The 22,793-nt window shown below is 43.1% G+C and overlaps 1 protein-coding gene across 3 annotated transcripts in view; it reads left to right on the top strand.

Annotated features, from left to right (window-relative positions):
• The window catches only part of dnm1a (dynamin 1a), a 112,621-nt gene that overhangs the window by 85,686 nt on the left and 4,142 nt on the right, over nt 1-22,793 (top strand). For all 3 annotated transcript variants that reach the window (XM_088940790.1, XM_088940791.1, XM_088940789.1), the window contains 6 exons: nt 12,115-12,224; nt 14,047-14,158; nt 15,622-15,633; nt 16,375-16,545; nt 17,335-17,576; nt 18,494-18,697. In XM_088940790.1, coding sequence (XP_088796916.1) covers nt 12,115-12,224; nt 14,047-14,158; nt 15,622-15,633; nt 16,375-16,545; nt 17,335-17,576; nt 18,494-18,697 — 851 coding nt within the window. The remainder of the gene's footprint in view (nt 1-12,114; nt 12,225-14,046; nt 14,159-15,621; nt 15,634-16,374; nt 16,546-17,334; nt 17,577-18,493; nt 18,698-22,793) is intronic.

Genomic DNA, 22,793 nt, shown 5'->3' with positions numbered 1-22,793 from the left:
ACTGAATAAAGAGGCCTTTATCTGAGGGCAGGAGCCCCTTAACAGGGGTGATGGAGTAGGGAGAGTTGGTATGTGTGATTTGGAGGTTGAAGGGGGGTCTTTGGGGGGGGGGGTGCTGTGCATGAAAAGCTAGGGCAAAGTTCATTTCCTTCACAGATTTCAGTACGGGTGCAGGGGACGGAGTGGGGTGGTGAGAGGGGGTTGCCGGTCCGATGACTGATTCTGGAAAGCAGTTGATCCCAACTGCCTGGGTTGTCAACCTCAAATGCAGGTCCTTCGTGGACAGCTAATCATCGTATTTTTTTTCGGAAGACAAGTTGTATTAAGCATTCAACAGTCGGGGTGTTAAAGGAACAATGCTGAAAGGAATTTGACTATGTTTTAAAGACACCTATCTTTAAATCAACTTTCAGGAGACAGAGACATTTTTTCTAATGTTTCACTTCCCCAAATGTTAAGTTCTATCATTTGCTGTGCCGCGCTTTATACTGGTGTGTGTACAGTATATAGGTTGCCACTGGAGGTATAACCTGTCTTTTCAACCAAAAACCTGCATCTGTAGAAAAGTACTAAAGGACATTAATGACTGTGGCACCGGGTACCCATCCAGTGGTAAGGTGCCCACAAAGGTGCCACAAAATGTTTCTGTGGAGGCACCTCAGGAATCTAATTAATCTCGTTCTGTTACGTAAAAAAATGAGGGTTCTTTTCCAGAATGCCAGAAGAGACATTCTGTAGATGTGTCACACCTATAGGACATTCTGTAGATGTGTCACACCTATAGGATACTAGGAGAGAATATCTATGTATTGTGGAGTGTAGGTGAAAAGTGTGTATATGTTTTTTTGTGTTATGCTCTTAATTATAAACAATTCAAAGTCCTGCATACCTCGCTGAATACAAAGGCACCCTCCACACACACACTGTATACACTAAACTCCACTGGTGCTGCAGCTTAAAAACGGGGGTCATGGGATTCAACATCGTCCTCTTGATTGGAATCCAAGGTGGTCCTAAGGAATAGAAGTGGTGTGTTTGTTTTAGCTACGGTTTCGCTCATTTTCCTGAACGAGAAATCAAAGTGGACTTGCTCCATTCCCACGAGGGCTGTGTCAGCAGTTCTGCAGGTAGGCAGCGAGACAGGGCCTGAGGAAAGGCAGCATTTTTCCACAACGTCTTTCAGCCAGATTTTAAAACCCACTGAGGGCACGGTCAGTGCTGACAACTTGTCTGAAAGCAGACGAAAGAGACTAGAAAGGTGCAGCGGCATTTTTCTTGAGGAAATGCCTTTTTTGCTTTCTTTCTCTCCAAATAGGCCCTTCAACCACTATCTTGGAAAAAACAGGACACCAAAGATTTACAACTAAAACAGGAGCCTTAGTGAGCTGGGGAAATAGTTTATTTTATTTATCGTGGGAAACATCCTGTACAGTGCATTATTTCTTACCTTTTTGATTATTTCTTTTTTCAAATTTAATCCTTCCCTGTCTGACCCCCATCCTCCAACACCAGATCATTTTTTTTGTTCCCCTTTGCTCTGGAATTCCAAATTCACCATTTCCCAATTCATCACGCAGGTCTGAGGATTAAAATGTGTTTTCTCAATGCCAGAATTACCGCGTAAATTCTTCCGCAGTCTCCCCTGCAAGTTACTCATACACAGTAGAACAATGTTATAATTAAGCATAATTTTCCCCTTGTTTGTGTAGCTACAAGTAGCTCATTGATGGAAGAATCTTATTCAGTTACAATGTACAAGCTCAAGACCCCCGTCAGTTTCAAATATGTACAGCGCTGAGCAACAGTGGGTAAGCTCCTGATATAATTATCTGAGTCGCAATTTTTTTATCATGATACCTCCATTTAATTGAAGCCATTGTTTCTTAAATGGCCAAAAGGCTTTAGATTTACCAATTTGATATTTTTTCGGAGATGCAAGAGAATAATTAAGAATCAGTGTAAGAAAAATAACAGTTTCGTTAGCACAGCTGTGGTGGTAATTAGAACTGGGTTATTTAAATGAGTAAGAGGTAGACGAGGACGGTGTTTCAGGCGTCCCTGTTCTATATAAAGGTCAGAATGCTCATGTGTTTGGTCTTCAGCCATATGGGTTAGTGCAAACATGCCATGCCATGATGTACAGAGATTTCAGAGGGCCTCAGGAAAAGAGTGGCTGATGCCCATCGGTCTGGAGAGGAGTACAAAACCATTTTGAAATGGCTGGGTCTCTATCCATCCACTATCAGGGAGATAACCTACAAATGGAAAATATTCAAGACCATGGAGACTCAACCCATTTCTCCTGCCAAGAACGTCCAAAAAGCAACCTGCAGAATCATCGAGGAAGTCACAAAGAGCCCCAGAGTAACATCTAAGGATCTGTAGGCCTCCCTAACTGTGGCTAATGTCAGTGTTCATGTCTTGACCATCAAGAGAAGACTGAATGGGAATGTTTTTGATGGGAGAATAGCCAGGAAGAAACCAATTCTTTCAAACAAAAACATTGCTGCCAGTCTGAAACCATAAAACGGCTGAAAGAATATCCTCTGGAGAGATGAAGCTGAACGGCTTGGCTACAATGGGAAATATTTTGTGTGGTGAAACCCAAACACTGCCTTCCAAGAGAAGAACTTATCCCAGCTGTCAAGCGTGCTGATGTGAGTATGATGGTTTGGAGCTGCTTTGCTGCCTGGGGAACTGGATGACTTGTCATCCCTGATTGATCAATGGCTTCATTGTAGTATCAGGAGGAGAAAGTCAGGCCACCCTTTCGTCAGCAGAAAGTGAGCCGAAAGTGGTTCCTGCAGCAAGACAACGATCCTAAGCATACAGGCAGCTGAAGAGGAAGAAACTTCACATTTTGGATGGGCCAAGACAAAGTCTGGACCTAACTCTGCTTTTCTGAAATGTTATGGCAGCATCTGGAGCACGCTGTTAGAACAATGAAAGCCTCAAATGTCACAAACTTGCAGCAGTTCCGTTAGGAGGGAGGGGCCAAAATTCATAAAAGCCGATGCAAGAGAGACTGATGAACACTTAGAGAAAACATCTAGGGGAAGCTTCAGCTGCTCAAGGAGGTGCCCCTATCCTATGTCCTTCTATGATGTATTTAATCAGATATATTTTATTTCAGTAGTCCAGTTAGATCATTAGATCCTTGCTGAGAGAACAGCACACTGACCGTAAGAATGAGGCTGACTGACCCTCCCTCACTTTCACGAGGAATGAGTGAGGGAGCTGCTGGAAGAGTGAAGACGGGGTGACAGGAGGAGTGTGTTAGAGAAGTGTAAAGCAGGGTCCAGGAGGTAAGAGTTATATACATACAGTCTATATATGTAGGAGAGAGGAAGTAGGCAAGATAAGGATCTAACCTTCCTCCTGAACTTCTATGATAAACTGCATTAAGACTTTCATGAAGATCAAATTACGCCTTAGGTCTAAAATATACAAAATCACAGACCAACCTAGGGGGTTTCAATTTTTTCTTGGCACTGGAACAGTGTCATTGCCTTTGTCATTCAAGTCTGTGAGCATGTGAACAAACCAGGTCCTCATCTTGCTTTTCATGGCACTCAGGACTGAAAGAGTTTTGAATTTACAAATAACACCAAAGATGTGCACACTTCTTTTTTCATTCATTCTCCTGCATTCCTCTCACCAAAGGTGATGTTCGGTGATGTTCTGTCTATGGAGCCAGGAACAGGCTAAATAATCAACAAACTACTGTCACCTTGTAGAAAAAATTAAAATACACCTTTATGTTTAACGAGACACAACACTTCACATTTGTATTGGGGGAAAAAAGCTACTGGTAGAATTGGAAGTCGAGACCAAATACTTACATTTAACTATTCCAATTCTATGTGCTATAGGGTCCCCCTTCAGATGTTTGTTCATCTCAACAATGACAACTCGCATGAACAGGGAGGCGAAACAGCCCTACACAGCCCTGTCGCAGTACACGAATATAATCATACCGTTATTAAATTCTTTAGATACGCGATTCCATATTCTATTCCCTATTAATCAAATTCTAAAAGTATGCTTGTTGACTCTGGTATCACGTTAGTTAAAGACTTCGAAGCTTAAAATGTTTAGGGAGAAATGGAATACTGGTGTGTATTTTTTTTCTTTAAAGTACCAAGACCAGCTATATACTGTATGTTTATGTTCCAAAATTAATATCGTTTATGGCCTTCACACGCGTTACAGTATGCTCCTATTCTTTTTATGCTCAGCTACTAAGATTTCCCTTCAGTGGTAAAATTCAATATTTACAACGGGCACAGCAAAGACGTTTACTGTAAGTCTTTCTACGACAGACCAATGGACCACGAGTGCCCCTGTTGGTCAACCAATCACGTACTGCGGTGCCACACGTCATCTTGCGTCACGCTGCGCGACGCCACCTGCGGTACGTGTGTGTAACGCGCACTTTGAATGGCTGCATCTGTATGTGCCCCCTGCAGCTCAGCAAAGCTGATTAAAAAAGTCAGAAATCAAATCAAATCAAAGTTTATTTATCAAGTGCACAACAACACAGCGTGCAGCAGTAGTTGCTGGCAATGCAATGTCTTTTCTGCGAGCTCACAAAAATCACAAAATTAAGGTGACGAAAATAAGGTTACATCATAATAGATAATGTAATAGAAATTGAATAAAACTCAAGATGAATAGAGTTGCTACACTATGTGTCCATGGTATATGCAATATATACAAGTAGTGCAGTATGCTGAATACAGTGAAAACTGTGTCTCCATGTAGCCATTACGGGTGATTTGCTAAAGGAGCTGCAGGTTGGCTGTTTAGCAGTCTTATTGCCTGGAGGTAGAAGCTGTTCCGTAGCCTGTCGGACTTGGACCGAATGCTTCGGTAGACGTTTATCGGACTGTAGGAGAGAAAACAGTTTGTGACTGGGGTCATATGAAAGAAGGAGATCATATGAAAAAAGGTACAAGAAGTCACCCAGCATTCTCCAAAAGAGTCTCCTCACAGAAACACTTTTCATAACACGACTTCCTGCATGAGGCAGATTTCTTTTTTTAAGAGTTGAGAAAATAATGCAGAATCACATCCTTTCTGACTAAGCCCCCTGTTTCTGCTGTTGTGTTTTTTTACTCACACAAAAAGTATTTTCTTTCAAGAATGTGAAAAAAATAGGGTGGCATAGCAGCACCGTGGTTGGCATTGCTGCCTCTAAGGACAAGGGGCCCTGTGTTCAATTCCTGAGGTGCTGTGTGTGTGGAGTTTGCATGTTCTCCCATGCGTCTTCCTCCCACTGTCAAAAGACACACGAGTAGTTTACTTGGTTTCTGTACACGCCTGGTGTGAGTGTGTGCATGTGCCCTGCAATTGACTGGCATCCCATCAAGGCTGTACCCTGCCTTGTGCCCACTGCTTGCCAGGCTAGCTGCTCCCCGATCATCCTGTATTGGATAAAGCAGTTAGAAAACAGAAACAGGAAAAGTACATTTGTTTTAAGCGGCTGGCTTCATAAGATATGATCTTACGACCACCAGACAATGACAAAGTTGTTCAGCAGACAGCAGTCTTTTCTTGCTAACCCAGAGAGTGTCTAGGAAGGCAAGGGAGAGAGAGTAAGGGGGCAGTTAGTGGGAGGGGGGGGGGGGTGATGTGAACTCTTCTAAACAGAGGAAAGGCCGTCTGTCTAATTTGATATCCTGCCGGCTGATTAAATGAGCCACTTGCATCGGGAGGTTATCTCGTCTCATTTCTCCAAACATCACTAACCTCTGACCTGTAAATTGTAACCAGTGCTTCCATCTGATAGCACGTGGGATTTGCATCTTGAAAATAAGAGTGGTATCTGCCCCGTTTAAGTCCATTTAAGCTCAGGCAGATGTTCTTGCAAAATATTTGAGTCCAGCTCAGGTTTGTAACTAACAAGCAGATTTTCTTTTTGAAGTGTGTTAAGAGTACAGATACATGAAACAGAGCTATGACCCGCAGACTCTTAAATCAACTTCCTGAAAGATTTATCGGGTACTCCATTACTCCACTGTGTTGCTGTCTGATTAAGAGCCCAACAAATGTAAATTTAACTTAGTGGTCATTGTCATTTAAGAGATCTCATTTTTATTTACAGCTTGTGGTGTGTAGTTTGAAAGGATGGTGTATAGTTTGCCCTGAGAATATTGTAGTATTTACTGTAGGACAATTTTGATATTGTATTTGGCAATGTTGGTTTTTTTTAGGATATTCATACCAGTCTCTATAACAATTTCTCGGTTCCATGATTTAATCTCAGTTATGCTAGAAGAGTTTTCAACAGCTTCAAATGCAAATAACCCCCAAAATATTTAAAAAAAAATTAAACCAAAAATGGATTAAGAATTATGAAATTCAAGTATACACAGTATAGATTGCAGCTGTTTAGATGTTATGCATTGAAACTATTGGAGATGAAAAAATGTATAACTTGAGTTTGTTTCTAAAAATATTATAGCATGTTGTTTCAGTCATCCTTTTATGTTCAATTGACAATTTATTATTAAAGTCACCCTTTTCAAATGATATAATAAAATAATTACAGTTTTTATAATGAAAGTATGACAATTTTGTAAGCAATTGTGCAGTACACAGAGAAGGACAAATTGTAGAGTGATATAATACCGACTCAAGTGTAACATGTAATAATATAGTACTGTACAATACAACATTTGAAGCTCTAGCTCAAACAAATCAGTAAAAATAATGTCTGTTTTAATTTAAAAGTTATTTTGAGTTTGGAAAAAAAGCTCTCAAACTGCCACAAAATGTTGATTAATCCAGTACGTTTTCATTCACAACTTTCCTCATCTTTTGGAGAGCCTAAGAACTCCGCAGATCGGTTTTGAAAGTGAGGTCTAGAAGAGATTAAAAACTTGATGTGGAACAAAGTTAAGTGAAGAGTTTATTATGAAAGCCAAATGTTCTTTAATGCTTTAAAGTGTTATATAACACGCTTGGACTTTCATAACATCCTGTGTGCTCTCCATTAACTGTAGCCTTTTATTAAACACGAGCCCGGCTGTTTTGGTATTTTTCTGACTCATTTATTTACAACGTGGGCTGTTATCAGGATCATGTCTCTTCCCACAATGGGGCTAGAAAAATGCCGAAGTTGCCTCCTATAAGCTGCGTCCCATCACACATTTCTGTACACATTACAGCCTCTCTGATGTTTCAATTTATTTCTGAAGTGGAAATTAAAACAGAAACTGGTAGCTATTTGTTGCCCACAGTGCTATAATAAGGGCTGCATATGCCCCAGTTTGTACGGAGAGTGAACAGAAGGATACAAAATATATTCAGATAACAGTGTTCACTAAAATAACTTCTCTTACCGTATCAAAGAAGCACGTAAAAATGTCAGAAAGTTTGCTTGTTGCTTTAGCTAAGCTGTTTGGGAACTGAAAGATTTTACAGTCCACCGTAATGAGCGCTGATGCCAAGTCCTGTGTGCTCTCTCCCCTTCGTTTTCTCAAAAGTTAATGTTATACGTTTATTTGTTGCTTCAAAAGTCAGGACTTACCAAGAGGCAGCAATGTGCAGACAGTCCAAACAAAGCCCTAGCTCAGACTAAATACAGGCTCGGCCACTAAGTTTGCAAGGGAATTTTTATAGAATATATTGTTACTAGTTCAAAAGTCACAAACGTCAGTTCAGTCACAGAAAAGCTGATGACTGACGCTTTTGAAATATAACTTTAGCCAGAAAGCTACCAGGCAGTGTGGACTGACAAGGTGTATTTTACTCTGGGTTTACACACTTCTCCCATGCCTTGATGTTAAAAAAACACAGTAAGAGCGGCTTTAAACACGGTAAAAAAGAAACCTATCTGGCTTAGTAGTTAGGTACAGCTCCTTACTTCTGTGTTTGCATAAGCAAGACTTCACTTTTCAAATAGGATCTTCACAGGTCCTTCAACCAAACTCTGTTCAAAATCTTTTCATTTCTTGGGGAATAATAAAGAATGTGTGAACTCGCTGAAGCCGCTGTGCTCCAGATAGACCAGGTGTCACATATGGATAACAAATAATACTTCTTGCACAATACTTTTTCATTCCGTACAACAGCTGCAACTGATATGATAGTGTATCAGCACATCAGGATTCCGATTTCCCAGTTGAATATGTTCTCTAAAAAGGCAAATGAATATTTCTGCAGGTAAACCCTATCGAAAATTAATTTGGTTAAGCCAATCCTTAAGGATTACAAAGAAGACTGAGACTATACAAATCCGATGGCGATAATCAGTGTCAGTTAACGGGGCTGTCTGTCGTTGGAACTTTTTTGCGAAACAGGGAAAGTCTGAGAAATGTAGAATTCAAATGTAGCGAAAAAAGGAATGAAAAAAGTTTGGAAACGTGCTACTGGCCTCCTCCCAAGGCACAGACGTTTCAGTAATGAGGGGTTAGCAGTCGGCTTATTGTTCCCAGATGTTGCCCGTATTAGAGTGAGCCTTTGAAGCAAACCCAAGTCACCAGCACTTTTCAATCTACTTTTAACAGAGACAGACACAGGCAGTTCCTTAAAGTAACAGTACCCCCCTTTCTAACACATCAAGGCTCTGTCATGGGAGAATTTGTTTCCTCTCCCAAACTAGCACTGAACTTTCCATTCAGAAGACTTTGCTTGCAGTTAGAAGTCTTAAAAACCCTACTGGGCCTGCAAATGAACAAACCGCTTAAATGTGAACATAATTTTCAAAAGGTCTTGTCTTCCTCCACTCAGCCTCAGCATGTAATATCTAGTGAGAGTTCTGCCTTTTTTGAACAGCTAACTAACACATTACATCCGCAAAAACCTAGGATTGGTGGTTGTTTTAATTCCATCCAGCCATCATTCACCACTGTGTGTTTTTCCTTAAAAATTGGGTGTGGACATTTTGCATTATATTACAATTCTATATTACATTTTCATTATAATATAGAATTATATTTTTGTAATAGTTCCTGCTTTATTCTTGAGGTAGTCCTTTAACACTCTACTGTTACGAAAGCATTAAAACTGCAAAATTGTAAGTTAAGCAGTCTTGTTTTTCACTGAATTGTTTTCCTAGTTGATCTTGTGTGCGTGTTCTGCCCAGTTCCCCAGACTTTATTGTGTCTGCCTGTTATCTGGCCCCCTCGCAGAGCACCCCAAGTCGAAAAGCACCGAAAAAACAATACTAGTAATAACTGGAGCAAATGTTGCTGAGGGAAGCAATCAGCAGCCACACAGCAATGACATAGCAGTGCAGTGTTGAAAAGCACTAGTGAGGCGTTTTGAAACCACAGCAAGAGTACAATACTTCAAGTACATTTCTCCTTGTGCTGGTGCACAGGCATTTCCATCTGACCCAGGGCCACAGTACTGACCCAGGCAACAATACTAACCACAGCGCCACCGTGCCTAAAAATCATCAAATGTGTTTCTTTTAATGCTGTTCATGCTTGGTATAACTTGCGTTAAGGGCATTTTTTTTCTCCCAAAAAAACAATAGTTCTTTTCGTTCTTAAAAGTATCGTTATGTCCGTGTCTCTTAGCTCAATTTTGAGTCTCTTTCTTTTGCTACACGTGTCTTGGAACATTCAATATGCGATCCAGAATCCGTTTGGATGATTTACTGACATGCACTGTGAGAGAAATGTCAAGAAACCATGGAGGGTGCCAGAGGAGCTCAGCCCCTGCCTCTGGGTCAGTGAAAAGGGTTTTATCTTTCAAGCCCTGCTACCATAAAGAGAAATCCTGCTGCCTAGGACCGGCATGGCAGGGAAAATAATTCCCCCCCCCTCCGAAAATTGTCTGGGACAGACGTCTGCTGGGCGCCATCTGCCTGGTGCGGGGTTTTGTGATCTGGTCAGACTGAGGGAATCTTGTAGCCCTGGTGCTCTTCTGTTCCTCCCGGGAGTCTCTCCAGCTCCCTCCCTCGAAGAGAACCCCCGCGTGCTGCCCCCGCAGGGCGTTCTTCGAAAGAGCCGGAAATTTCGGTGAAAGTTGTGGACTGTCCTTCCCTGCTCCCTCTCACACTCTCTGAACCCATCCCAGAGGCACTCGGCACGCAGGAGCACGAGGGCCAGGATAAAGCTCAGAGACGGCCGAAATACGTGGAAGAAAAATCTATTTTTCAACACCGTTTCTTCAGTTTCATGGTCGCTCTTGTATTCAGGTTTTTGTTCAGTTCCAGCTTTAACAATGATAATTCCTTACACTGATATAGGAGCTAAAGTGTGCCAGTCACCAGCACACAGACCAGCTCTCAGCACGGAGAACAGAGTGATGAAGCCAGTTCGTAGAGGGGGATTATTAGGAGGCCATGAGTGGTAAAGGCCAGGGGGATATTTGGCCAGGATGGCGGGGTAACACCCCTACTCTTTACAAGAAACACCCTGGGATTTTTAAATGGCCACAGAGAGTCAGGACCTTGGTTTTATATCTTATCCAAAGTACAGCACCTTTTTCAGTCTAGTGTCCCCGTCACAATACTGTGGCCTTACCCACGCAGACCGCAGGGTGAACATCCCCTACTTGTCCCACTAACACCTTTTCCAGCAGCAACCTTAGCTTTCTCAGGAGGTCTCCCCTCCAGGCACTGACCAGGCTCACACCTGCTGAGCTTCAGTGGTTTGGCAGTTGTGAGTTGCAGGGTGATATGGCTGCAGTATTAGCCCCCCGGGGAAAATTTGTTTTGCAGCAGTCTCCAATACAACAATACAAACCGAAGCCAACATCACCAACAAAGAGATCGGGATGACAATTGTTCAGGAGGTAAAAGAATTACTGCCTTTTCTTCGTTAATGTCTGCAATGGATAACTGTGGTTTTTACATTTTCTCATTAGTCTGCTTGGAAAAGTTTTACAAGAATGTGTCTCTTTTGGCTTTGGTGTTAAAACTCATCAGCTCAGCATCATAGATTTCAGTTTCAGCACCAAGCCAGCTGGTGTGTGTGGTTGCCTGAAGATATTTCAGTTCTGGATAGGATAATTAAAGCACAGCTTGACACAAAGTGAGGTGCTTTTAACCTCTCGTATATTGCACTGAATAATAGGATTTTCACTGTGTTAGTATGGCCGTTTAGTAAACAGAAAGCAATTTCCCTCTAATCCTTAATCATCATCCAATCTGCAACGGAATTGATAAAGAATCTGAACCTTGGGATTACATTCTTTTATTCAGTTTCTCCATTGCTATAAACATGGATGACAACCTTATCTTTGATCTAAAAGTGTGTCGTGGAATATGACTGCTAGCTTAATCTGGAGTTGAAGTTGGGTTTCCGTTACTGACTATGAACGCAATATGATGTAGAGATGTTTATTGCAACATTGTGCTGATTTATAACCACTTTGAACTTAAAACAGACAAATAGCTATTTTATTAAATTTAGAGTGTACACACTTATTAATCACAAGACTTCCTTGAAGTTTAATACTGAAGCAGAATATAAAAGGAAAAGCCTGGAGCTGTATCCTCATGGCACAGAAGTAAATATTAGTAGAGGTATAGAGTACAGAGACATACACTGCTGTTAATGTAGATACTTCATTCTGAGATGCATTCAATTGATATTACTTCAGATATTGGAGGGTCTATAGGCGGGTATAAGGTTGGTGATATTAGTGAGTACGGTGGAGGTGATTTTAAATTCCCGTGGAAGCAATGTCGACACAGTCTAATCAGAAATCCACAATAAACAACTCATCTCCTTCCCTTGCCAGTGTAACGAATGCACCCCCGCGTATAACAGGGATCTCAGCCGCCCGGGCTGGGGGAGGTCTCCTTTAGCTCATCCGGCAGGTTCCCTGTTGTGTGACACTGGAGACCCAAGTTTGCGTCAAAGCAGTGAGGGACAAACTGGCAGGGCAGGAACAGCAAGGGCAGAAACTCAAAAGAACCATTACACCCGCCATAACCTTTTATACCAATGAGTAAAATGCACTGATTACCAAAAATTGCAATGTGCAGAGAAGCATGACCACAGAATGTTCCCTTTGCTTGAAAGGGTGAAACACTGAGGTACTCGTCAGGCTCATTCAGAGAATTCACTGACCCTGGGGGCACAGGGATTTCAAGGCTGTGAAACAAGTCTTCTCTCACCTCCACTGAACTGTCTTGTGCCCCCTCTGCAGGAGAAAGAGAAGAAGTACATGCTACCGGTGGACAACCTGAAGCTGAGAGACGTGGAGAAGGGCTTCATGTCCAGCAAGCACATCTTTGCCCTCTTCAACACCGAGCAGAGGTGACTCCCATGTGCATATCTCTCCTGTATCAGGCTCGGCCCATTCCTGTCCTCCAGGTTCTGTTGGGTCTCCTGGCTCGGAGCCCTTGATGAGATTTAGCTGAGCAAGTCTGACAGTGTTCCCAAGACATAGGCAATTGATGATTTAAAGATAAACCTGTCCCACACTGTCTGGTACACCTGGTACCGAACAGCAAGCTCATTTTGATGCTTGATTTTTTGTTTTCCACTTAGTAGCTTTCTTTAAATGGTATCTAACAGGCTTTCAGCTATGTCCTGCTTTGCATCAAGAGTCAATTAAACGCCTGACTGATTGATAGCATTGTTACACTATAGATCGCAGAGACCAGATATAAGGTGTGTGAGATGTGTTTACATTTCGGACGTTATTATAGACTGCAAAGGAAAATCTCGCTTAACAGCTTGCAATAATAAAAGCGCACACAATGACAAAACAACACAGCTTCAGAAACGGGACGAGCAAACACCCTCAATTGCAAGCGCTGTGCTTGAAATGCAAAGAGAAGAAATTCCAGATTTCCTGGTGATCCAAGGTGAAGAGCAATCAGCATTGCTCCACAATCATTAAAGGTTGTTTTTTTTATCAATTGGGTGATTATATTGATTAAAAAAACTGAAGCATATCATGAAATGAAAATAAAACCAGAAAACTGCAAACCCTAACTGTGAAAAAATGATGCCATGGCCAAACTCATTATTTTGATACATTGTACAATTAAATTAGTTTGTTGTACACATGTTCATGTAAGGTTTTTTGCTTGTCTTTCAAAACGACCTTGTCTATTTTCAGGGCGTCCAATACATAGGGAAAAACATTCTCAATTCAGAGACACTAAGCAAGTATTTGTTATAAAATAGACTTGTATAGTTGAAGAAAGTCATAACTTGAGTGAATACGATCAAAATTTGATGATTACATCACTACAGGTAGAACTGGCTTTCAACAAATATTTCTGTAAGACCTTCTTGCATGTAAATACCTGTGTGCTTTCAAGACAAATTGAACAACTTTGAGATTGGCCTCTATGGGGCCATATTTCTTCAAAGATGTTATTAATTACATTTCCACTCAAAAGTTGTAAAACCTAAGTCACAAATGAAACAGAGCAACTAAAAAGCAGCCTCCAATATATTTTGAAGCTGAAAACAATGGAATGCACTTTTAACCTGTATGTTACCGAATTTAAAAATGACTACCAAAATGTGCAAAAATACATTTCATATATATATAGTTTTTATTTTTGCTCAAAGATATTTCAGACAGTTTGAAACGTAGAATACCTGCCTTTTTACCATAATCAACATAACGTGTACTACAACATTTTCCGTTTCAGCTAGGGTTTATTTCAAGGACTACAGTATGTGGCCAGAACGGGAATACGTCTACAAACATAACTATAATATACCTAAAGGTTTTGCAATATGTAATGAAACATTTTACTGTAGAAGCCTACAGTAAATATAGCTCGCAAGTGTTTGCTTTTTAGTATTCTCTACCCTACATCACGATATATGTTCCAGTAAACTGAGAAAAATGTTCCTCTGAAAATGAGCTTGTATGTTTTAAAGGGTTTCCTAAAGTGTGCATGAAATATTTTAAACCTAAAAACTTTCAGTATGGTTTGGCAGTGATTTCTAAGTGCTGTTGCATATGGTTCTAATTACATTTCTGCAATACTTTTTGGGTATTTCATTTCCATATGGGGCTTTTCCCATGCGAGGAACAAGAATGTTGTTCTTTCAAAATGGCTCCTGTCTTACCTGAGTGTGGTGTCATGGCTGCCCTCCTCTTTCCCCACAGGAATGTGTACAAGGACTACAGACAGCTGGAGCTGGCCTGTGAGACTCAGGAGGAAGTGGACAGCTGGAAAGCCTCCTTCCTGCGGGCTGGTGTTTACCCAGAACGCATTGCGGTACGACCAGGGGTTCACTCCTCCATCGTCCGCACACGTTTTCAAAACTGCACCACCCTAAAACCAACGGCAAATCCCATCAATCCATGAAGATCTTAAACCAAACGTGCTCTGCTCTTCTAAGTCGTCTCCCTGTTCCCTCACACTCAGCTTCTGTACCGTTCCTCACTACCCAAGACAATATTTCTATCAAACCTAAAAAAGAAACTACTCGCCAACAAACATTTTTGATTTACTTTGTCATATGCTTACCGCAAGAGTTTACCTTACTTGGCATAGTGAAATGCTAATGGTATACACAAACATTGGGTGCATACTTAAACCCCCAAAAAGCTCAGGCAGCTCTCTAATGAGAATATCAGTATTGTCATTGAACATTGTAGGATTCTTTCATCACAAAGATAACCCTAATACAGGGTGGCACAGTGGCTAACACTGCTGTCTTGCTGCACTGGAGCCCTGGGATCAATTCCTGGGGTGCTGTCTGTGTGGAGTTTGCATGGGCTTCCTGTGTTTGTGTGGATTTCCTCTTCCAGTCCAAAGACATACTAGTAGGATAATTCCCTTCTGAGACAACTAGCCCTGGTGTGAGTGTGTGCCCAGAAAAGAAACTGGGGTCCTGTCCAGGGTGTACCCTGCCTTGTGAATGTTGCTTGCTTGCTCCATCCTGACCCTGAATTGAAAAAAAAAAACAGTTAGCTGGATTTTTAAAATAAATATGTCTACTGCCTTGCATTACAGGTAAACCTTTCAGAGAGATGTTTCAGTGCAGATGTGATAAGGCTAATGGAGCTCTATTGCCCAGGATACTGTAAAGCAGAGACACATCAGCCAGCCCAACACCCGCTCCGATCATAATGTTCCCAGATACCGCAGCTGCATGCTAATGCTAACCTGTTCAGCCCGCCTCTTAATGGAAACATCGGCCTGCTGAAGCAGAGCTGCAGTCGATCAAGGCCAGGGAGCCCGGGAGATGAGGCTGCTGTTTCCACAGTCAAGCTCCACAGCTCCTGCATAATAATAACAGCGCAATAATTATTAATTAAAGGTTTCGTGACGTGTTATTAAATCCAAAGACGTGAGTCTCCACCCGTGTCTATGTGCCGTTTTGTGTTCATTTGGTGTTAATGACAGTCTCTCGTTTCCATTAAGCTGCCCTTGCTCTCAGTCAGCCACAGAAAATATCACATCCTGTAATCTAACGGCATTGAAGACCTGCGTAATTAAAAGCTCTTTCCCCTCCGCTGACCCCTGTAACATTAAACACGATGCCTTGAATTCTTATTAGACTGAGTAGGGAGCAGCAGGAGTTACACTCGGGTGATGGCACACACAAGTGTTGATGGTCATTTCTGCATCGCAGAGGGAACATCAAGCCCTGTGGAGTTCATGCTTATTTTTTATTAATACATTTTCTCTCTTTTTTTCTCGTTCTTGTTTTTGTGCTTCATTCAATGTGACAGGACAAGGACAAAGTAAGTACCTGTTCTTACTGCTAGAAACAGCCAGTATGTTCTGCTGCTTCTCTTTTTCCATCTCCTGTCCATGAAATCTCAGTGGTTCTGCCTGTGGCTCCTTGTAGCGGCAGTGTGGGGTTTCACTGATACGGGCAGCGTTGGTTCGGCTTCACGTACAGAATGTTTCTTCGACCAACAGCTGTTCCCTTTTGGTTACGTGGAAAAATAGGAAAGTTAACATCCTGTCTGGAGGACCAGAACAGTCCCTGTTTCAGATGTGGCCCTTCATAAATCATTAGCAATGCGACTATTCACCCAGAGAACTGTAAACTGAATGTGTAACACTGACACCACCCCTCTGCTTTCTGGGAAGCACTTTTTGCACAGCAAGTAAGCAACAACAACCTAGTGTTACATGGAACCTGATTAACTGAACAAGAAATTACACATTTCAAAACAGTAGAAGGTAGTGTATAAGGCAATTTACCCAGAGCTCTGACTAGTGAACTGTTTGGGTAGAGCGCCCTCTTCTGGCAGGATCTCATGTTAGATATTACGGAAGCAGCTAGCGTGTCTGATTCTGATCTTCCAGTATTTGAGATTGCTCATTTCTGATCATAGGGCTGTGTGTTTTTACTGTAGTAGGGGGATGAGGAAGCACACCAGAGCACACCTCTAAGCACGCCTTAGTTTTTCCTTTTCCAGAGCTGAAGCAGAATGTCCTGTTTTAACGAACGTGCGTATTCTCGCTGCCTCCAGCAAAGCGAGTCGGAAGAGAACGGCTCGGACAGCTTCATGCACTCCATGGACCCGCAGCTGGAGAGGCAGGTGGAGACCATCCGCAACCTGGTGGACTCCTACATGGCCATCGTCAACAAGACCATACGCGACCTCATGCCCAAGACCATCATGCACCTCATGATCAACAACGTGAGTGTCTCTCACCCCCCTCACACCCCATCATGAAGGTTTTTCTGTCTTCCCCGGCCGAACACAAGATCATCACGCAGATGAGCTGAGGTTGCAGTTACAGTGCATACAGACTGATTGTCTAAAAGATTGGCAGTAGATTGGCTCTTTTATTAAAAATATTTTGTCTCATATATCCACCTCTAATTTGGAATCGCCAACTGTTTGAAAGCACAGCCGTATGGCTTTGACTCCTGTGCTGCGTCGGTAGTGAATGAGACACACAGGCGTGTGACTCTGACAGGCCCACCTGCAGAGCCGCTCGTCATTTGACACAGTGCCTGACAGGAGAGCTAGCCGATCACCGATTGGCAGAGCAGCTCTTGCAGCAATGCAAGGCTGTAGTCTCTCGGCATGTGGTAGGAGAGCTGAAACCTGGGGCCGGGCTGACCAATCCAAGCTCTAGCCTGGCAGTGACCAGCCAATTCTTTGATGCCAGCTGGGTAATCATGCTCACAGTGGGTTAGGCTCGCTCGTGCCACAACATGGGTGCCAATGGAGTTCATTTTATTATAAGTGAAAGGAACTCAGGAGCCCTCTTGTGTTTGTCATGTTCAGTTGCTGTTAATTTTGTTCTTCCCTTCTCCTCCCTTATTTCACTGCCTCTTTACCTCCTTCTCTTACTGTATCTTTCATTTACTTGATCGCCTCCTCTCTCTGTCTCCCTAATCGAACAACAAATCCTGTGTCATTTCCTCTCCCATCTCTCCGGCGGTCGCCCCTGTCCCTTCCTCACAACCTGCTGTCCAGACCAAGGAGTTCATCCACGCCGAATTGCTGGCCCACCTGTACTCCTGTGGTGACCAGAACACTCTGATGGAGGAGTCCGCGGAGCAGGCCCAGCACCGCGACGAGATGCTGCGCATGTATTACGCCCTGAAGGAGGCGCTCAAGATAATTGGTGACATCAACACCACCACCATCAGCACGCCCATGCCCCCACCCGTCGACGACTCCTGGCTGCAGGTCACCGGCCAGCTGTCGGGCAGGAGGTAATAATAATTCATAATTGCTTACACTTCTAAAGCACTTTTCTGGACACTCCACTCAAAGCGCTTTACAGGTAATTGGGAATCCCACCGCCACCACCAGTGTGTAACCCCACCTGGATGACGCGACGGTACCCATTGTGCGCCAGTACACTCCCCACACACCAGCTCTCAGTGGGGAGGAAAGCTGAACAACTACTGGCGCTCAGGACAAGACTGTTATTAGAGCTCTGGACTGATGCTCAAAGAGTTGTGGCTTCCAGTCCTACAGTCAATGTAGAAAATGATATAGGTTTTTTTTTAGCATACCATTTTCATTATTTAGCTTGGTCAAAATAGACACATCCTGTATTCGTACATCTGCAAGATGTATAGTGTGAGTCAGAGCCACGAATAAAGATCTTAGGTCTTCTCTTTAACACAAAACAATAATTCAAGCAACATTATTTTTGATGAAACTCAATTTCAATCGAAATTTTGAAATATACCGGGAATATTTGAGCTGTCATGGCAACATGGCTCCCCCTGCTGGAAAAGAGATGAACTAGTGATATTACTATATATCAGAATGTCGCAGTCTTCCACAAGCCTCCAATCAAACTCGTCTTGAATATTCTGTATCATCTCTTTTCAGTACAGCTACAGGAACGGCTAATTCACTGACAAAACAGCCAAACAAGGGGATGTTTTTTTCATGAATCTGACTGCAGTGTATCATATTTTAATGCTTTAATTAGTATCATTCCCCTAAAACAGGAAATGTACTCTTGAGCAGCTTCCTCCTTCATTGAGTGTTTCCCTTTAACCTGTGATTGACCAATGAAGAAATGCCAGCAGGTCTTCTTTCACAGATTTTATAGCTGCTTGTGATACACCTCCCCAGGAGTCAGTGCCCAGTGTGTGTCGGCTCTGCCCTGCAGGTCTCCGACGTCCAGCCCCACACCCCAGAGGAGAGCCCCCGCGGTGCCACCCGCTCGGCCTGGGTCCCGTGGCCCCGCCCCTGGCCCCCCCCCAGCCGGGGCGCCCCCGGTGCCCTCCCGTCCCGGCGCATCTCCGGACCCGTTCGGGGGACCCCCTCCTCAGGTCCCCTCCCGACCCAACCGTGCCCCCCCCGGCGTCCCCAGGTGAGTCACCCTCGCCTGAGTCGAGCCCCTGCTGTTGCTGGTTGTTTTTTTTTCCAGTCTAGCACGGTGTCCCAGGTGAACATGGTGACAAAGCAGCCCGAAGCAGAAGTCGCTCCCCACTGAGGGCGATCTTCACCCTAAAAGCCTCTTTTCCAAAGCCAGTGCTCTTTCTAGCTCTCAAATCAATTGAATGAACACAAAACTGTTAATGTATAGAATAGTGGTGAAAGGCTATGATCACCTGAAAAAGGTTACATTCAATTTCTCTCTAATTTCCCTCCAGGCAATTCTTGGGTTTTTACACAAAGCAGCCCAACGCATTGAATTAAATACCGTAGATAGTCAAGGAAATCCCTGATTGATACTTGAGGTGTTGAGTGCAGAAGGTTTTCTGTGCAACCGAGGCCTGGAAGATCTCCTATATGGAGTGGACACCAGGATTAGAGAAAACCATGTTCATGTGAGAACCATCTGGAATTTAAAACAACAAAAAAAATACTTGCTACGAATATTTCTGGTGTAAAGATTGTTGTGTCTGGGGGTTATGTTGATGTGCTGATATATTAAGCTGAGTAGGAACTGCTTGTTTTAGGCAGCGTTTTCATGATGATCTCAGTGGGAGATCCTCTGATCGTCATTTTGATGCTATGCGAACACCTAAGGGTTCTAATCAGTGCGATCCTGGGTCTTTGCCCCTCCTCTCTGCTCCCTCGTGTTCGTCTCTGATGTTGAGAGCCCCTGTGTCACTGTCAGCCCCCCTGCCCTGTCCGACAGCAGCTTGTGAACGGACACCTGAGCCCCAAAACTGTCTCCCTCCCTCTCACCTCTCCTATGGCCCTGTCAACCCTTACAGCCTCTGAAGCCCCAGATGTAGTCAGTCTTGTTGTGAGTACATGACAGCCCACCACTGCCCCAGTGCAGGACAGTAAAGAGACAGACAGAAAGAAAATGGCAGATAATGAGAAACCAGCATCTGGAATCCCTGCTGAATTCCTCGAGAGGCCTTTGACTTCACCGCAATTTGATTCAACATTTTAGTCTGGGTTTTTTTTTTACAACAGCCTATTAATTCAGATTAAAGCCACCATCTACGAATACGTCCCCAGAAAAGAGACACATAGTCCAGGTGACTCCTCTGTCACTCATGTACAGTGCGTCTGTGGAAAGACGGTGTTGATCTGCCTTTAAGCAAGTTCAGTTAACGAACGTGTCTGGATCCAAACCAGGTTCCAAGAGTTTGAGTTCTATACAGATCAGAACCTGACGATCCTTTCTTCGGTCCAGATCTCTCAGATTCCCTCGTCTTTCCCCGCAACACAAAATGCTCATTTCTTAGTACATTAGATGATTTCTTTCTCTTTCTTTTTGCTGCAGTTCTTTCATTTACAATACTAAAAGGAATGATCTCTGAAAAACATATTTACTACACTCACAGTACATTTACTTACAGTTTTAACCCTAAAAACACGGGAAACATTGTCAGTATTTACATCGGTCTGTGGCTCTTCCACCCTTCTCCTTAAACACTGACGATTAGTGTAACCTGCCATCGTTCCAGCTTCAACACTCCTCCACACTTTTCTTTAAACCTCTTTTGGTTTTTTTTGTCTTCTGTACAGCTAAATTTCCTTCTGCCAAAGCCACCTCCAAACATCACCTCTTACTTTAGCTTCGTGATGTGAAAATATTGAAGAAGTGCCTGAGGGGGTTGTCATTGGGTTCACCCAGCCCAAAGGCTTCTGGGATCCTGTGTGTTTGTATTCTGTGTCAACTCCTCATCCCTCATGCCTGAGCTGTGTTAACACCCCTTAGGGGAGAGGAAGACAAGCTTAACCCTATTCTTTCCTAACACTGCTCAGCTGTTTGCACGAACATCAGCACTATCGTACTTTCATAATCTAACCATCTGGAAATGGCGCATTTACAACAGGAGACACACACTACTGTCCAAGACTCATCTGAGGAGCCTTTGCGAAATTCAGCAAACACCTAAACAACAGCACTGTTCAAAAAGATGTTAAAGGGTAGTCTGATTAGGAAACACTGTGATGTGTTGTGCCGTGCTTGAACAGGTCTGCTGCCTGATCTGGCCTATTTTCCTTTCTCTGTGTTAAGAAACATCAGCCTCTGTTTTTGTTCAATTGGTCAGTGCTGTTTAGTCTCGACAGTGTGTGTTTCTTCTGTTTGATCTTAACCTCTGATCTTGCCCCCCCTCCCCAACAAAAAAAAAAAATCTCCCTCCTCTTCAAGTGCCCCATGTTGATTGACTATTATTTTTTCAGAATTACAATCAGTGACCCATGAGGACTAACGCTAATGGTATGTCTTGTACTTTCATACCGTGATTCTTCACCATCATCTCGATGCATGGCTCATGACTCTCGCCATAATTCTCACCACCTCTCATTGCCAAAGCTCTTAAACTACTAAATCCCACTGCTACCACCAATGCCAGTAACAACACCTCCCCCTTTACTTTAAATGTCTGACCTAAATCAGTGAATGACTCCATCTATCCCAGTTCTGGTGATACTAACACCCAGACATACTGTAGTCTAGATCACAAAGATGAAAGAAGAAGACATGTTCCTTTCCTTCCTGTGGGTAGGAGTTTGGTTACCGGGATATGTGTGGTGCTTCACCAAGATGCAGAAAACTGGGTCATTCTCTAAACTCAGCCCTCCCAGAGGGTCCTGGAATCTACACTCACTGACCGAAATGTTTGTAATCGCACATTAAATGAAAAGACTACCAGCTAGAGGCATTTCATAGTTGGAATAAAGACGGGCATGAGAACAGACCTCCGTCAGCTTCCTTGGCATTAAGAATTCTCTTTTCTGAGACCAGGCTTTCTTGGCAAAAATCTAGAAAACTGGAATAACACACTATTTTGCTTATGCATCAGATTGGAATTTGAACTAGTGCCCTAGTGCAATATGTGCAATTGCTTGTTCTTACTTCTTGCAATGGACTGGTGTCCCGTCAAGGGTGTGCCCTGCCTTGAGCCTCTGGCTTGCTGGGATAGACTCTGGCTCCCCTGCGAACCTGAATTGGATTAAATGGATTAGGAAATGGGTGGATGGGCATGCGCAGTCTTCACTACTGCTGTTCTTGAGCTAATGTCATAACAGAGGGGTGGTGACGTTTTCTGCTGTCTAGGGATGATGCTGTATCATATACCACGATCGTATTCTAGTAGGAGCCAGGGACTGCTCAACTCTGTGTGTCTTTCTGTGGCAGGCAGGGAAATATGTGTGTGTGCTAACAACCAAAAATACCAAAAAAGTCCTTCATCTAAAGATAAATGCCCAAGAATAAATAAATAGAATAGATGCCAAAGAGGCACCTCTAATCTTTTCTGAACAGGGGCTGTGCTTCAATATAATGGCTGCAAAGTCCAGATAAAACTAGGAAAGGACAATGCAGGAACCCAGTGTCGACAAAAGTTACCTGATTTTATCCTGCATTCCTTAGGAGCAACCAGGACAGCTGTGCATAGTCTTCAATGTTAGTTAACGCCTGCCAGAATTAAACAGCACTTAAAATACAACCAATCCAATGCAAAGAGCATCATGGGAAAGGTAGAGATCTCCACTTGGGTCAACAGGAGCTGAGGTGTGTCTTCTGAGAGGAGGTGAAGGTTGAAGTGGTATTCTTTTCTAGATATGACGAGGAAGAGTAAAAAGACATGTTAGCTACAGTCTACTGAGGGGAGGGCGCAATAGGCTGAGAGGCACCTCTGGAGAGCAGGCCTGCAGCTGCTCAGTAGGGTTGGCACCGATGTTCAAACAAATAATCCATAGAGTCCATAGAGACTCGGTAAACACTTTCAAAAATGTGTTGGCTGCTGCTCTCATTAGCATTTTCTGGGTTTTGTAAGTTACTGGCTTGCAAACACTCCAGCAATGCCATCATCAACACGTTTCTTAGTTGGAATGGAGAAACAGATTTTGCCAAAAGGGAGTATTTTAAAGAAAGTTCAAAAGTTTGAAGGAAACCGAAACCTACAGCCTAAGACCCGAGTCGGCCAAACCTGATATACTGGAAAAGCCTCTTTACTCAGTTAACATCAATAGCTTGCCCATTATTTAATTAA

Source organism: Atractosteus spatula, chromosome 23, assembly GCF_055471065.1.
Source record: "Atractosteus spatula isolate fAtrSpa1 chromosome 23, fAtrSpa1.hap1, whole genome shotgun sequence".
Taxonomy (NCBI): domain Eukaryota; kingdom Metazoa; phylum Chordata; class Actinopteri; order Semionotiformes; family Lepisosteidae; genus Atractosteus; species Atractosteus spatula.
This window is presented reverse-complemented; position numbering and strand designations above follow the sequence as displayed.